Below are 15,942 nucleotides of genomic sequence, written 5' to 3' on the forward strand. Positions count from 1 at the left end.
GGGTAGGCGGCCGACTCTTGGTTTTGGCTCAGGCCATGATCTCACGGTTGGTGAGTTCGAGACCCGAGTCTGACAGCAGGGAGTCTGCTTGGGATTCTTTCTCTCTCTCTCTCTTGCCCCTTCCCCACTCACACTCTTCCTGTCTCGCAAAAATAAATAAATATTTTTTAAAAAGAGAAAAAAGACAAACGTCCCTGTGGCCGGATAACCTGGGTCTTTTCCAGGCTGCCTTCGCTGCTGCCTGTCCATCTCCCGTGTCCTGAGTACCTAGCGGTGGGGGGGTGCTGCCTTCTGAGATTTCTGCTTTGAGACGCCACCTGATCCATTAGAATAACTTCACATTTAGTTGGTGTGTTAGGGGCAGGAGTGAAAAAGATATTTTGGGGACCCAGCATTGTAACCAAAGTACCAAAAAAAAATCTACAAAAACCAAAACCCCATCATTGCCTAAAGTATCCCTTCTGTCATCATGAAACGCATATTCAGTGTAGGGAAGTCAGGAGATACAAGTATGGAGATGTTTTTTTTTTTAAAGGTAAGTTTTAATCCTACCATCCAGAAGGAATTGCTGTTGGCGTTTTTGCTAATGAATATTTTGGTTGTGCTTACTTATTATTTTGTGCTCTGGAGTCCTGGTCCTAGCATTTCCACATTAGCTTAGGCCAATCTGTGGATTTCAGCTCTACAGACCTTCCCCCGCCTCCCAACATGTGCTTGAATTGAATGCCTATTTTTACCCGACACACACTGGCTGACTTTAGAAGCAGCAGCAGTGATCAGTTCCAGTGCTGGAAGGGGAAAGGAAAAAAAAAAAAAATGAGTGTTTGATTTATTGAGAGAGGTTCCAGAAACACAAACGTGTAATGCTGTAGCTTACGGTCAATTTGAATGTTTTTTTAAGGGCAACTCTGACTGCCTTCACTGCTGCGTTCGACCCACATCTCCCCCCTCCCACCCCCCCCCACCCCCCCCCCAAATGTCAGCATCTTAAATCAAGAAAAATTTTATTTCTCCTTCATGGAAATTCTGGTGCCGAGCGGCCACACTCTCTTCCGTGTTGCGGCTACACCGTCTGGAACACGAGGCCTCCAGTATCTCCATGACTGAGCAAGAGTGAGTGGGCTGAAAAAAGGCTCTTTACTGCCTCAGCCTCCAAGAGACACATCATTTCCGCTCAGCGCCCCAGGCAAGGCGTGTGGTGCTAGACTCCCCCCCCCCCCCCCCCCACCTCCCAGGGCACTTGGGAGCCATCGAGGCTCCCCCACAACCCGCCTCCACACAGGACAGGATTCTGCTCTATTTTATGGTGTTGAGATCATATCGTGGAGATGAGAGGTTACCTCGTTTTCTTGATCAATAAAGACATTTCCCACTAAAACCTCTTCTGAGCATTTTGAGCGGCCTCCCTGTACTTACAAAACAGTTTTTAAGAAACAACTTGTCACAGATAAAGTCGAAGCCCCCGGCATGCCCTCCCCGGCCCCAGAGGCACCCACTCTCTTGAATTTGGTGTTAATAATTTCCATGTGTATCATTGTTTGTTTCTTCATTTTTTTTTTTTTTTGACTTTTACGAATTCTGTTTTGATTACCCACACGTGTTTTCCTAAACAATACGCAGGAGCGTTGAACCTCTACGTAAAAGGCATCATGGGAGTTGTGCTCGTCTGCAGGGCCGCTCTCAACTGTTAATCACCTCGGACTCGACCCCCCGCAGGTGCATCACTCGAGCCGTGACTGTCTCTCTTCTCTCTCTCCTCTCTCTTGTCATTCCAGGTGTTGTTCAACCAGTTCAAGTATTTTTTCAACCTCTATTTCTTGCTTCTTGCCTGCTCTCAGTTTGTTCCTGAAATGAGACTTGGTGCACTCTACACCTACTGGGTCCCGCTGGTGAGTAAGGGGCGTGGTTTGTTTGCTGACCCTGGGGTTTGGGAACAGACGCTTCTTTGTCTCTCTCACCCGGGCATCTGCAGCCTTTTACGCGACAGGACAGCCTCAAGCCTCCCCCCTCCCCCCCCCCAGGATTAAAAAAATTTTTTAATGTTTATTTATTTTTGAAGGAGAGAGAGACAGAGCATGAGCGAGGGAGGGGCAGGGAGAGAGGGAGACACAGAATCCCAAGCAGGCTCCAGGCCCTGAGCCCGATGTGGGGCTCAAACCCACAAACCACGAGATCATGACTTGAGCTGAAGTTGGACACTTAACTGACTGAGCTGCCCAGGCACCCCAATATTTTTTAATTAAAAAAAATTTTAATGTTTATTTTTGAGAGAGAGAGAAAGAGAGAGAGAGCGCACAAGTGGGGGAGAGGCAGAGAGAGAGGGAGACACAGAATCGGAAGCAGGCTTCAGGCTCTGAGCCATCAGCCCAGAGCCTGATGCGGGGCTTGAACTCCCGGACCGCGAGATCGTGACCTGGCTGAAGTCGGACGCTTAACCGACTGCGCCACCCAGGCGCCCCCTGTGTCCGCATTCTTAAAAAAAAAAAAGAAAAAAATTTTTTTTTCAACGTTTATTTATTTTTGGGACAGAGAGAGACAGAGCATGAACGGGGGAGGGGCAGAGAGAGAGGGAGACACAGGATCGGAAGCAGGCTCCAGGCTCCGAGCCATCAGCCCAGAGCCCCACGCGGGGCTCAGACTCACAGACCGCGAGATCATGACCTGAGCCGAAGTCGGACGCTCCACCGACTGAGCCCCCCAGGCGCCCCAAGCCCCCCCAGGATTTTAATGGCGAGGCTGCATTTTGTACACCACCGGGGCCAGACTGGTGAAGTGGTGAAGGCCGGGCCCTTCATTCGTCCTGTCCTTCAGCCAGTCCGTCTTTTCAGCAACTGTGCATTTCATGCTTACGGCCTGTCTCACCCGTTTCTAGACTCTGGGGATGCAGTGTCAGGCCAGAAGGACAAGGCTTCTATCTCTGTGGGTTGTGCTATTTGAATTGTTTTCTGAGATCCTGTTTTCTGTCCCTGTAGAGTCTGCCAGCAGGAGGGTTTGAAAAGTACCAGGTTTTGCGCTTTGTGTCTGAAGTGAGACAGAACTGACCAGAAGGCCCCTCCATTCCCTCCCTTGCCGCCTTTGGGCAAATGGTTATCGACTAGCGACTGTGTGCCGGGTTGGGGGGAGGGGGCCTGTGCTATGTGCTGGGGGCACAGCGGTGAATGAAACATAAAAATTCCTGCCCCTGTCCAGTTGGTTTTCAGAGGAGACAGACAGTAAACATTTCAAATTGTGAAAAGTCCTGCAGAGGTTCTAAGAATAAGGCCACGGGCCAGATAGGGTATCCCAGGCCCATTTAATATTTGTTGAATGGATGAGGTGGGGGTGGGGGATGTAGAGGGGCAGCCTTGGCCAGTGTGGCCATGGAAAACATCTCGAGGAGGGGATGGGCTGAATAGGAAGGCGGGAGTATCCCAGGTACAGAGAGCAGCAGTGCAAAGGCCCTGCTGTAGGCATTTGCCCAGAGCATTTGAAGAACAGAAGGAAGCCCAGTGTGACCGGGGTGTGGAGAGGGTGGAAGTGACATCTCTTTCTATCCAGGTAGAAGCTGTGTATTTCACATGAAGTGGGGCTTTATTTATGTATTTATTTATGGTGGCAGGTGGGAGAGGATAGGGATTTGGTGCACTGACACAGACGGTGTAGGGAGCCAGTTGCTAAGAGACCCGTGAGTGGCCGGGTGGCCATAAACCGCGAGTGCCGTGTCATCAGACAGGTTAGGCCGGCAGCTCCAGCCCAGAGAAGGGAGAGGGGGTTGGGTTTTTCCACACGAACAGCAAAGGTGCTTTGGGGATGTGCAAACAGTTCTCTCCCGACCTGAGTCATTTGTGGGTGAGTTAGGACCCTGGGAGCGGGAGGAGGCTTTTGTCACACATCCTTGCCTCGCGTAACAAACATTCCTGTCGGCGCGTTCTCACCCACGAACGCTGCAGACTCAGAGGCCCGGCTGACACAAGCAGGCCTCGGGAGAACCGGGGAGCTCACATCCCATGCAGAACGGAAGGGTCCGCTCTGTTCCAGCAGGTGCGAACGTGGTCCTGGAGTTGCCAGGCCCAAGAGTTAGAAGCTTTGGAGTTTTATGTGAAATACCCCAACGTCCTTGGAGGTTTTTAGTTCCACAGCTGCTAACTACATACCTATCTAGAGTCAAACCCTAAGTTACTTGTGTAAAAAAAGTTAGTCTCTAATGTATACAAAATGTAACTTATCACCTTGCCTTTTCCGGGGTGCCTTTTTAAAGTGTGGTTATTTGAAAGGTAAGACGTTCACATGATTCAAGAAACATAGAAATCGCCCCAGTGAAAATTTCCCTCTGGTCCAGTCCAGGTGGGCGGGAGCAAGTAGCCAGCACTGGGGTGCCCCTCCCCACCCCCATTCCCCAGCTCCTGCCCACATCGCCTTGCTGAAATGATGCCAGGAGTTCCCAGAAGCCTGACCTTCTGTGCATGCAGTCAGAGTGGCCTTTGCCCCCCCCCCCCCCCCCCCCCCCGGAACGGTGGCCGCAGGTGGGAAGCAGGCAGGGTCACAGCTGCCGCTGGCGGTCCTGACATGTTCGACTCCGCATCTGGGTCTCTCTTACAGCCACATTTTCACTGTGAAGGTTTAGGATGTTGGTCTTACCGCCCTGCCTCTTCCCAGGGGCTACAGAGAAGAAGGTTTGGGGGTCGAAGAGAGACGAAGTGGATGGCATGTTTCTAGGGGACAAGAGCTGATGTCCCCTAGATTTTTGTGCGCAGAATCACTTTCCGGTTCTTGACCAGAACGCATTTTGAAATGTCTCTGACCACCCTGAAAGGCCTCTCGTTTCAGAGCTAGCTATGGATAAGGGCTGAGTGAGGGCTGCGGTGTGGTCCCTGGCTACATGTTGGGAAGTTGTGTAATTTGAACCTCAGTTTTCTCATCTGCAAAACAGGCGTGATCGTGTCCACTTGCTTGGCTCATTGGGAGGATTAAAAGGAAGCCCTGCAAATAAATTGCCTCCTTTTGCTCCCAATGGACAGGAAATTCTCAGGAAATACGCTCATTTGAATTTTAAATTTCTGGCACTGGTGTCATTGTTCCTTGTCTGGATTAAGGTTTAGCTTTTGATAACTTTTTTCTTGGTACTAATATGTTAGAGGGAGAAATTCCTCAATAGGTAGCTGAAATGATCCCTAAAATTGTTTGTATGAAGAGCTAGATTTTTTCGTTACTGAGATATAATCTGTGTATCATGAAATACACAGATAATACGTTGACATTTGTCAACACCGTGGAAACACCACCTCGGTCAAAATACAGAGCATTTCCACCACCCTAGTCCCCGAGTGCCCCTTTCCAGTCAATCCCTCCTGAACCAGAGGGCACTGCTTTTCTGATTTCTAGCTCATAGATTGGTTTTGCTTCAGGAAATCTATTTTTGATGTACGACTTTACAAAAGGAGGCTTAACACTTTCAGAATGGCCTGTCTGGCCACTGTCACTGCCTCTGAGTCCCTTTCCGAGCTCAGACAATCCCAGCCCTCCCTGTTAAAGCCTCTTTCTAAATATCCGTGGATCTTAAGGACCTCTGAAGTTGGATGGTTGGAATTTATTTCTGGACGACATTTGCATCTCTGAGCAAAAGCATTTTCTAGCCTAAGGGATGGCAGGTCCTTTGGGTTTAATGGGAACTGTGTGTTGGGGGGGGCGGGGCAGGGGGAGTAGATGGGATAACTTAGGAGGCGGTATTTATTTGCAGCGGGGAGGTCACGGCTCCTGTCTTTGTATGAGCGCACACTTTCCGTTAACATCAGTGGGATTTCGCTAGGCCCACGCAGCAAGGGATAGGAACGGGAACATTTGCAAAAACAAACAGCAAACGCCTGGGTTCTGGCCCGGAACAACGACCCGGCGGCCTGGGAGGGGCGCCCGTTCTGCAGACTGGGTCTGTGCCCTGCCACCACAGGCTTCCTCTCACCTCCGGCTCTAGAGCTCTCATTCTGGAATGTCCCAGTCTTGCTCTGGCTGCATCTTGATTGGAAACAGGAGCAATCCTTTGATTGGAAAGACAAACGAGCCCTTGGAGAAGTCCCACAAAGGAGCGCATCTCTGGCTAGATTTACATAAGAGATTTAAAGTCCTTTGAATGGAAGTTCATCTATTTCACAGGATAAACAATATAAAAATGAAATCCCCAAAGAATCACGGCTGCTAACCTTCAGGGCGATGGTGCTTTCTGTATTAAAAAAAAAAAAAAAAAAAAAAAAAAAAACTTGAAAAGGAGAGATGACAAGGGTATTTTGTAAGAAAAAATGAACGAATGCTCTTGCCTTTATTGACACAAGAGGAGGAATCTGGATGGAAATAGATTCCTGTTACGGCTGACTCACACCCCAGCCCCCGCCAAATTTTGTATGAGTTGAGGTACCTGACCCGGGAAAGGTCGGGCAGTTTCAGTGTTCTTTTTATTAGCTGCTATTTATGCAATCAATACTTCGATGTGTTTTCTTTTTTTTTTTTTTCAGTATATGAAATTTATTATCAAATTGGTTTCCATACAACACCCAGTGCTCATCCCTCAATGTGTTTTCTTTAGAAGGTTTGAAAGCGTTACAGAGAAGACTGGAGTCCCCTTCGGCCCTTCCCTCTCCCTCCCGTCTTTTCCTTGCGTAGGAATCTAGCCACTGGTTAAGGAAATTGGAAACTCTGTACAGAGTGTGGTCATTGCAGTTGGTGCTTGTATGCACGGGGTTACATTGTATGTGGTGAAGAGTTGATGTCCCTACTTGGGAGGTCAGTGCAAAAGTGATGGCTCTCACTCTTCTTAACTGGTCCGGGTGTGCTCTGTGTTGTTGGCTGATCTCCTTCCCACGTTTCTCTGGACGCTGAACGATGTGGCTGTTAAGGGCAAGGACTCCGGAGCCAGTGTCCTGCCTGTCACTTAGGAGCTTTGTGTCCTTGGCAAGATTACTCAACCTTTCTGTGCCTCAGAGCCCTCATGTCCGCAGTGGTAAGAGCAGGGCTGTTGTGGGGCCGTGACACCCCTCCAGTAACGTCCGCTGGATGCGGTACAGATGTCACCAGGTACCATCGCTCGGCCACTGCCTGTGGACCGACCACCTTCTTGACTCTTAGAAACCCTGCCGTGGTGGTGGGTAGGGATGCCCCCGTCTGTGTGCGTCAGCCAGTGTTCCCCCAGGGTATGTGTAGAGGAAGGAGTCAGAGAAGTGGGCTTGCCGGGGCAGGTGCGTTTGGGGCGGTTGGCAGGACCCGCCCTGCTGCTGTCCCGTGTGGCCTCTGGCCTTGTCTGTCCCCAGCACCAGGAGAGGGAAGTCGCTTTCCGCGGGGCTCACCCTCTCTCCCCTGTCTCTGCAGGGCTTCGTGCTGGCCGTCACTGTCATCCGAGAGGCGGTGGAGGAGATCCGATGTTATGTACGCGACAGAGAAGTCAACTGCCAGATCTTCAGCCGGCTCACAGCCAGAGGTCAGCCTCCCTCCCGGCTCCCCCAGGGCCGCGGACAGTCAGGGAGCAGAGGTCAAGGCCAGGGGCCAGTGGGTGTGTGGACACCGCGTGGCGGGACAGTCACTCGGCTGCTGGCACCCGGGAGGCCAACGTGTGCCCGGGGCCTGGAGGGACTCAGGCTGCCCCCTGTAGGCTGCCACGGGTCTCTCTTGCAGCCTGGCCTGTGGCTGACTTGTGCATCAGGCTGGATTTAAGCCCCATTCGTTGGGCAGCCTCCTCTGGCTGACCCTGTCCCCCGGCCGGCTGAGGAGGGAGGGAGGGAGGGGCCCCGGGGCCCCTCTTGTCCGTGCTGAGGTTGCAGGTTGTAGAGGCTAGGAGGCTCTCCTACGTATTTCTGGGGAGCGCGGCTTTGAAAGATACTCTTTCAACATTGAGAAACTAATGCCACAACTTTGCAACATTAGTTTTTTTAAGTGGGCGCCAGATTTATAGCTGCATCTCTGAGGATTCTGTTGAGGGGCATCTTATAAATCCTCCAACTTGGGGCACCTGGGTGGCTCAGTCGGTTGAGCCCCCGACCTCAGCCCAGGTCATGAGCTCATGGTTGGTGGGTTCAAGCCCCACGTTGGGCTCTGTGCTGACAGCCTCACAGCCTGGAGCCTGCTTTGGATTCTGCATCTCCCTCTCTCTCTGCTCTTCCCTGACTCGCTCTCTGTTTGTCTCTCACAAAAATGAATAAACATTAAAAAAATTAAAAAAAAAATCCTACAACTTAAGGTGGAGAGTCTGACCAAAGAAGCAACCAGATAGCCCTTAAGCACTGAATCCCTTGCAAAGCACATGCATTAAAAAAATTTTTTTTTCTTAATGTTTATTTATTTTTGAGAGAGAGACAGAGCGTGAGCAGGGGAGGGGCAGAGAGAGAGGGAGACACAGAATCTGACAGTGGATCCAGGCTCCAGGCTGTCAGCACAGGGCCAGTGGATCACCAGATCATGACCTCAGCTGAAGTCAGATGCTTAACCGACTGAGCCACCCAGGCGCCCGGAGGCATATGCATTTTAAATTGGTGGAATTAAAAACAAACAAACTCCTGAATATCCCCAATGAGAACCCACCTACCGATCCAGCCAGCGTTAACTTGTGTTTCAACTACAGGAGATATCTCTACAGGAGATAACCTGTAAGGATGTGTTTAGAAATAAGAGGCTGTTACCTAAAGTCCCTGAAGATGACAGGCCGTTCAGGGACTGATAATGTTTTAGGAGCAGCGGAGATGGATGAAAGCCGTGTTTAACCTTCAGGACGTCGAGAATTCTGAAAACCAGGAGGTAGATAGGTGTCTCAGGGAGGGTGAACTGCTTTTGATGCCTCAGTCTCCCCAAGGCGCTCACACACGGTTTCAGGGTTTTATTTTCTTTCTATTAATATTGACGGAGGAATATGTTTTGGGCTCAAATTTTTTTTTTAATCCCCTGAGGGCATGAAGGTATTTTGTTTTAGTGCATTTAAATACATTTTCAGAGTTGGTGGTCTTAACATTCGGCAGAATGTCTCTGGGAGAAGTGGGGGTGCAGCGTTGGCATGAAAATGCTTTATTATGGCTAAACTACTGTATTTAGGACATCTTGCTGCCTAAAGAAAGAAAACCCAGTGTCGTCTTTGCCAAGGCAGGTGGCTTGGGCTTTCCACGTGGGTTATCAGAAGACCCCTCCGCAGGGTGTTTTTTGTGGCCCGTGTATATTAAATCCTCCCTTAATAACATATTCTGACTATAACATTTAAAATGCTAGGCAACCGACAAAAGCCCCATTGGAGAGGGTGCTGTGGGTCTATTTAGGTGGATTCCGTTCATTCATCTGTCCCAGCTCCAAACCTTCTTTGGTCCTTTTCATATTGCAATTGCGTCTCCCGTGAATGATTTTTCTGCCCTCCCCTGCAGATTCCCTTCTCGCCTCCTCCTTTAGCTTCACTCACTTCTTGAAAAGATCCTTAGGAGAATTGGCAGATGGCTCCAGCATTAAACACTTGTCTTCCTTTGTCGGTCTCCTTTTGTGGCCCGTGGTTTCTGTTGTCATGCCAATGCAGCCATGGGGGAAACCGAGCAGAGTTCTGAACACTGACCCAGCCCCTGCTTGGCCATTTGTTCTGAAAGCCTCCCCCCCCCCCCCAAAAAAAAAAGCACTGAAGAAACTGTCAGCTCAGAAAGTGATGGAGGTGAGTATAGTTACTTGACACGCTTTAGTGGGGAGGCGGGGAGCAGAGTGTGAAGGCCCAACTGGAAGATTTCAGAGAGAGGAAGAGAAAGAAAGCTTTCTTCACCTTCCTGTCTAGTTACTTACTATTTTCTTGAGTGAGGCTTTTCACCAAGATCTTCGTTTAGTAAATTCAAAAGCAAAATGAAACAAGCGTGTGTGTGTGTGTGTGTGTGTGTGTGTGTGTGTGTGTCCATGTCCATGCAGAGCTCTTTTCTTTTGTATCCCATGATATCTTTGAAAATGTATTTTTCAACACCATTTTTAGACTTGAGACACGGCTAGAAGCCAAAATATCAAGTCCTTGATCCCTGGATTATACGGGCCACGTCATTTACCTACATTCTGATATCACTTCCTGATTAACGATAACAGTACTTGTGCCGATTGAGTTGAAAACATTTTTTGGGAACAATGTCTAATGAGAAACAAAGTTACAAAACTCCTGTGGTTGACTCCAATACCCTCCTCACCGCGCGTACATCAGTTGTTAACATTTTGCCATATTTGCTTTTTAATACTCTCGCTCTTAAGTCGTTAGAGTTAAGTCGCAGACATCATTCCCTTTACTCCTAAGTACTTCCGTGTTTAATTCCTAGCGGGGCATTTATAACACGGTACAGTTGTCAAAATCGGGAAATTTAACAGTGGCGCATTACTATTAATCTACAGCCCTTACTCAAAATTTGCCATTTGTTCCTAAAATGTCCTGGTTCCCCCCCCCCGCCACCCCCCAGCATCTAAAATGCCCTGTTTTTAACAGCATTTTTTTTTTCTTCTGGTACAGAAACCTGTACAGGGTTGCCACTGACATTTACTTGTCCTTGCTCCTTATCTCCTCTAGTCTGGCACGTATTGACATTGACATTTTTGAAAAGGCCCTGCCAGGGGCACCTGGGTGGTTTGGTCGGTTAAGCGTCCAACTTCCGCTCAGTCATGATCTCACTGTTCCCAGTTCCCGAGTTTGAGCTCTGCATCAGGCTCTGTGCTGACCGCTCGGAGCCTGGAGCCTGCTTCGGATTCTGTGTCTCCCTCTCTCCCCGACCCTCTCCTCACACTCCGCCTTTCTCTCTCTCGTATATAAATAGACATTAAAAAAAAATTTTTTTTTTTTTAAAAGGACCGGCCTGGGGCGCCTGGGTGGCTCAGTCGGTTAAGCGGCCGACTTCGGCTCAGGTCATGATCTCGCGGTCCGTGAGTTCGAGCCCCGCGTCGGGCTCTGTGCTGACAGTGTGGAGCCTGCTTGGGATTCTCTCTCTCTCCCTCCCTCTCTCCCTCCCTCCCTCTCTCTCTATCTCTCTCAAAATAAATAAATAAAAAACGCGACTAATAATTACACTTTAGGTGTGGGAGTGGGGTGGCCGTCAAGGAACGTCCCCTTTCTCCACCACAGCGTTCCTGGTTCTGAGCACAACGTACGACAGTTGAAGAAAGTAGTGTTTCTGAGCCTGTGCTCTGCCTCGATTCAGGAGTCCTGCTTCCCCCTACACTCTGCTCCGTGGGCACATCCTTAACCTGTCAGTACGTCGGGGGTAATAACAGTGCCCTACCTTATCAGAGTTGCTCTAGATACAACTCCTGTACGAGAAGAATCTAACACCGTGCCCGGGATTTGGTGTGTGTTCAAGAAAGGCAGTGTTGACGGTATCGTGGGAGAGGTCCATTAAATGTTGGTGGGTGTGAATAAATAAATGGAAGTATGAGCCAGGGGCCACGGGAGGGCCCATCAGAGAGGAGGTGATAGGTGTTCTCAGAAGAGGTGACCTTCATCGTAAGTCTTACAGGGTGGAAGAGAGCGGGACTGGCTGCGTGAATTGTGGTGCATCGTGCAAAATGAACACATGGGGCCCTTGTTCAAAAATTTAAGAATTTAAGGGGGCGCCTGGGTAGCTCGGTTGGTTGAGCATCCAACTTTTGATTTTGTCTCAGGTCCTAATCTCACGGTTCTTGGGTTCGAGCCCTGCGTCGGCCTCCGTGCTGACAGTGTAGAGCCTGCTTGGAACACTCTCTCTGTCTCTCTGTCTTTCTCAAAATAAATAAAATAAACGTATAAAGGAAATTAAGAATTTCAAGATGGCAGCAGGTGAGCACGAAACCAAGAACAGGACCCTTCTGAGCACGCGGCCCCGTGCTAGTTCCCAGATCACACAGGCACAGAGAGGCCGTGGTGAAGAGTCTTCCTTCCAAAGGCCACAGGTGAGATGTGGGTGGGATACATACCCCAGGTTCTGGCTGCATCTTGTCCATCTTGTTCTTCCCATTTAGGCTGTATTTCCTGAGTTTCCCTCCTGGGAAAACAGAGAAGATCATGTAGGCCAGTGAGGGCCTGGAAACTGTGGGGAAGCCCATCCTGTGGTCTGGGAATCCACGGATAAGGCACGCTACAGGGAGAAGTTGGTGTTGGAAGTGTTTGAAGAACACTGTCCAGGGGCACCTGGGCAGGTCAGTTGGTTGAGCGTCTGACTCTTGGTTTCGGCTCAGGTCACGATCTCAGGATTGGTGGGTTCGAGCCCCTGCGTCAGGCTCTGTGCTGCCGATGCGGAGCCTGCTTGGGATTCTCTCTCTCTCTCCCCCTCACTCTCTCCCCCTCCCCCAGTCTCACCCTCTCAAAAATAAACTTTAAAATTGCAACTCTTTACAAAAAAAAAAAGAAAAAAATACTGCTGACGTTGGAAAGCAGTAGAAAAAAATGAGCGATGACCCACCGAAAGCCAGCTACGTGTTGAAGCAGGTCTAGGGTGTAATTTCTTAGACAGCCAGGTGCTACAGATGGGAGCAGCAGCTAGTTAAGGGCAGGACTGTGACTTGAAGCCCGGCTTGTCTGCATGCACGTCCGTGGCCTGTGGGTCTAGGCACCTACTGTGTGCCAGGAGCTGCGGGCAGCACCTTCCCCCAGGGTATCTCAACCGTAGCTACGACATTCAGCCTTTATACATACGCTACAGAAGCGCTCTCAGATTTAAAGAATTTCAAAACACGTTTGTGAGTCCAAAGGGACTTGTTACCCCAGCACCCGCATTCCAAGGTGGACAGACTCGTTAGACAAAGTTGGCGGAAACCCAGTACGGCTCACACTTTGGGATAGATAAGCATTTCTTCTCCTCCTTGAAATATGCATTTGCAGCGTGATCAGAGACTGGAGGGAGGTTCTTGTGAGTTGAGGGGTCTCCTCTGACAGCATTCGGTGGCACTGTCATCCCAAAGCCAAAGAAGAAGGGGGCTTGAAGTGGTAGCCGACTCGGCAAAACTTCTTCCTGTTACTGGAAGGATGTGGGTTGGGTGGGGAGGGAATAATAAGTAAAGGGATTATTTCTTTTTCCTTGTGTCTTGCTCAAACCAAAAGTTGAAATCTGGGGGTGGAGTGCTTTGCCTCGATGATCCCGGGTGCTGAGGGCAGTGGATTTCTTTGCATTTTCATGAGATCTTCAACCAGGAATGTTTGCCCAGACTAACCTGTGATCAGGGGCTAAATGAGGCACACAGATAATTAGCTTTGAAAGAAAGTGCAAACAGAGGCACAATGAATACAGTTGCTGGATGCTTCTTTCCTGCTGGGGACATCTGGGCATGCCTCGAGCCAGAAGCCAGAAGCTGGAAGTCTATGTGAAATGGAGAGAATCCGCCTTTCTTCAGTTCTGGGGTATATGTATGGTGTTAAAACCCAGCTGCTACCTTTCATCTTCCCCATTTCTTTCCAGATAGTTCTGGAAAGGGTCTCTTCACCCTTTCCTAGTGATAGAATAACCTCAGGGTCTCACTTCCGCTTAAGAGTGACATCTTTTTTTTTTTCCAATTTATTTCAGAATCCGCTTTGGACTGTTAGTTAGTATTGTGGTTCATGTGACAGAATTTTGAGGTCAAAGGATATACGTGTCTTTCTTTTTGGCATTTGTATTCCATTGAAGTTTATCAGGAGAAGGTACGACGATATAGGGAAGATGCATTCATTAATGGAGAGTTGTTTCGCTCGTGGGTAGTTAACTAAATGGGAACTTCGTGTTCCCAAACCCAAGTACTGTTCGTGTTTTTCATAGTATAAACTCTGTTCAGGCATGGGAGAACACTAAGCTATGTTTTATACTTTTAAAAAATTTTAATTGTATTTTCCTCAAGTTTCAGATATTTAGTAATCCATGCAAACCCCAACACAATACACCAACATGCTTTCGTGCGTTTATAATGTTTATTTGTTTTTGAGAGGGGGAGACCGAGTGTGAGCAGGGGAGGGGCACAGAGAGAGAGATACACACATACACAGAATCCAAGCAGGCCCCAGGCCTGAGCTGCTGGCACAGAGCCCGACATGGGGCTCGAACTCATGAACCATGAGATCATGACCTGAGCCGAGGTTGGACGCTTCACCGATGGATCCACCCAGGCACCCTGATTTTGTGCATTTAGAGGGGAAATATTTCCTGGGTAAGTGGAAAATTGTGTGGAGGGTTTCTGGGAGACCTCCATTGTAAGCAGCTTTATAGCGAGACGTCTCATGTACAAGTCTGGCCTTTCTCCAGTTTGCTGTAATGTGCAGTCACTGAGCAGAACCTTGTATTGACCATTGGGACCCCGTTTCCCCCAGGGCTCTGGGTTACTCCTCCTATCCCTGCTGACATCTGGATTGAACAGTCCCAGGCACGAGACATACAGCACTGCCCTAATGCCTCCTGCTCCAGTAAATGCCAAGAGGGGGATCAAGTTCTGAGGCTTCTTGGCCTGACCGAGATCTGGTGGGACACAGCTGTGGCAGGGGCCAGAAGAAGAGATCACATCCGCACGGCCTGGCGCTAAGTAGTCCCTGCACCCAGGATCAACAGACACCCGTTTTATACTTTTTTGAGAGAAGAGAATTACAGTGAATGGTCTTTTTGATAGTAACCACAGCAAAAGTACCACAAAAGTCCTTGACTGAGGATCTGAAATCCAGTTTGGGAAGCAAAGTATTCCCCTGCCCAAGCTTTCCTCATGAAGACCCGAAGCATTCGCTTTTACAAGTCTTATTTAAAACACATCTTGCCAGACACTTTTCTCATACCGTTCTCCGAGACATGCCGAGGTATTTCAGACCCGTGGGTTTCTTTGCTTTTTCAAAGCACTCAACTTCTCTTTACTGCAAATCGTTGATGAACTCATCTGTTGTTTAATTAAAAAAGCCAATAAAAGAGGCGCCTGGGTGGCTCAGTCGGTTAAGCGTCCGACTTCAGCTCAGGTCATGATCTCACGGTTCGTGGGTTCGAGCCCCGCATCCGGCTCTGTGCTGACAGCTCAGAGCCTGGAGCCTGTTTCAGATTCTGTGTCTCCCTCTCTCTCTGCCCCTTCCCCACTCGTGCTCTGTCTCCCTCCGTCTCAAAAATAAATGAACATTAAAAAAATTTAAAAAAAAAGCCAAACAAAATAAAACAAAAAACCTGAAAGCAATCTCACATACACATTAAGGTGTTATCTTTCCCAAAGGATAATCCCTCTGATGCTGGGGTGTTGTTGTTCTGTTTCTTCATTATTGGGCACCAGAAGCAGGGGGGACCATTTATATATTTATTTTAAAAGCCTCTGTTGGGCATAAACTTGTTACATTTAAGCCTCAGCCTTTTTTTTTTTTTTTTTTTTTTTTTTTTAAGTTCCCGCTATTTTAGACGAAGGCCCTAGGAAGTGGCCATGGAATTTATAATAATGCTTTTCAACCCTTTGCCTGTTTTCAAATAACAGTCTTTTCTTAGGCTCTGGGGAATGCGGACAACTCTCTCGGATTATGAAAATTTCAGCTTTAAACCTGTGAACTCTGCCGGGTCTGCAGAGGCGTTTTAATGTCAACCCCAGGAAATTTACAACTCATCACTGTCACAGAGTGTGAGTTCAAGAGTAATACATTAACCGGGGTCGGTGTGTGGAGATGCGGCTACCAAAGCGATCCGTATCCTGCATGCACAATGGAAAATCAAAGCAGGGCTGGAGGTGTTCGGGGTCAAAACATAGGCCCACACATGCTCGTGCCCCGGAATTTATTTTTAAGAAATTTCTTTTTTTTTTTTTGCGGGCCGTTGTGCAGTTTGACTGAATTGTCATTTGCTTGTTTGGACTCCAGGGAAACATCTGGTTTCTCCCTGCAGTGTAGACAAACTGGTCTTATTCTGAAGCTGTCACCCATGAAAAGCACGGTTTGCGCTCAATAGCTTGGCTTATGAAAGGCTTGGGGTCCGTCTCTACAGAAATAAACAGCTCTCGTAATTGGAATTTTGTTCCCTGTTACAAACTCTGGCCCAGAGGTGACTT

The 15,942-nt window shown here is 48.8% G+C and overlaps 1 protein-coding gene across 3 annotated transcripts in view; it reads left to right on the forward strand.

Annotated features, from left to right (window-relative positions):
- Positions 1-15,942, forward strand: part of ATP9A (ATPase phospholipid transporting 9A (putative)) — a 130,785-nt gene that overhangs the window by 30,996 nt on the left and 83,847 nt on the right. For all 3 annotated transcript variants that reach the window (XM_023251092.2, XM_019826353.2, XM_006929657.3), the window contains exons 3-4: positions 1,776-1,889; positions 7,333-7,441. In XM_023251092.2, coding sequence (XP_023106860.2) covers positions 1,776-1,889; positions 7,333-7,441 — 223 coding nt within the window. The remainder of the gene's footprint in view (positions 1-1,775; positions 1,890-7,332; positions 7,442-15,942) is intronic.

Source organism: Felis catus, chromosome A3 (assembly GCF_018350175.1).
Source record: "Felis catus isolate Fca126 chromosome A3, F.catus_Fca126_mat1.0, whole genome shotgun sequence".
In the NCBI taxonomy this organism is placed as follows: Eukaryota; Metazoa; Chordata; class Mammalia; order Carnivora; family Felidae; genus Felis; species Felis catus.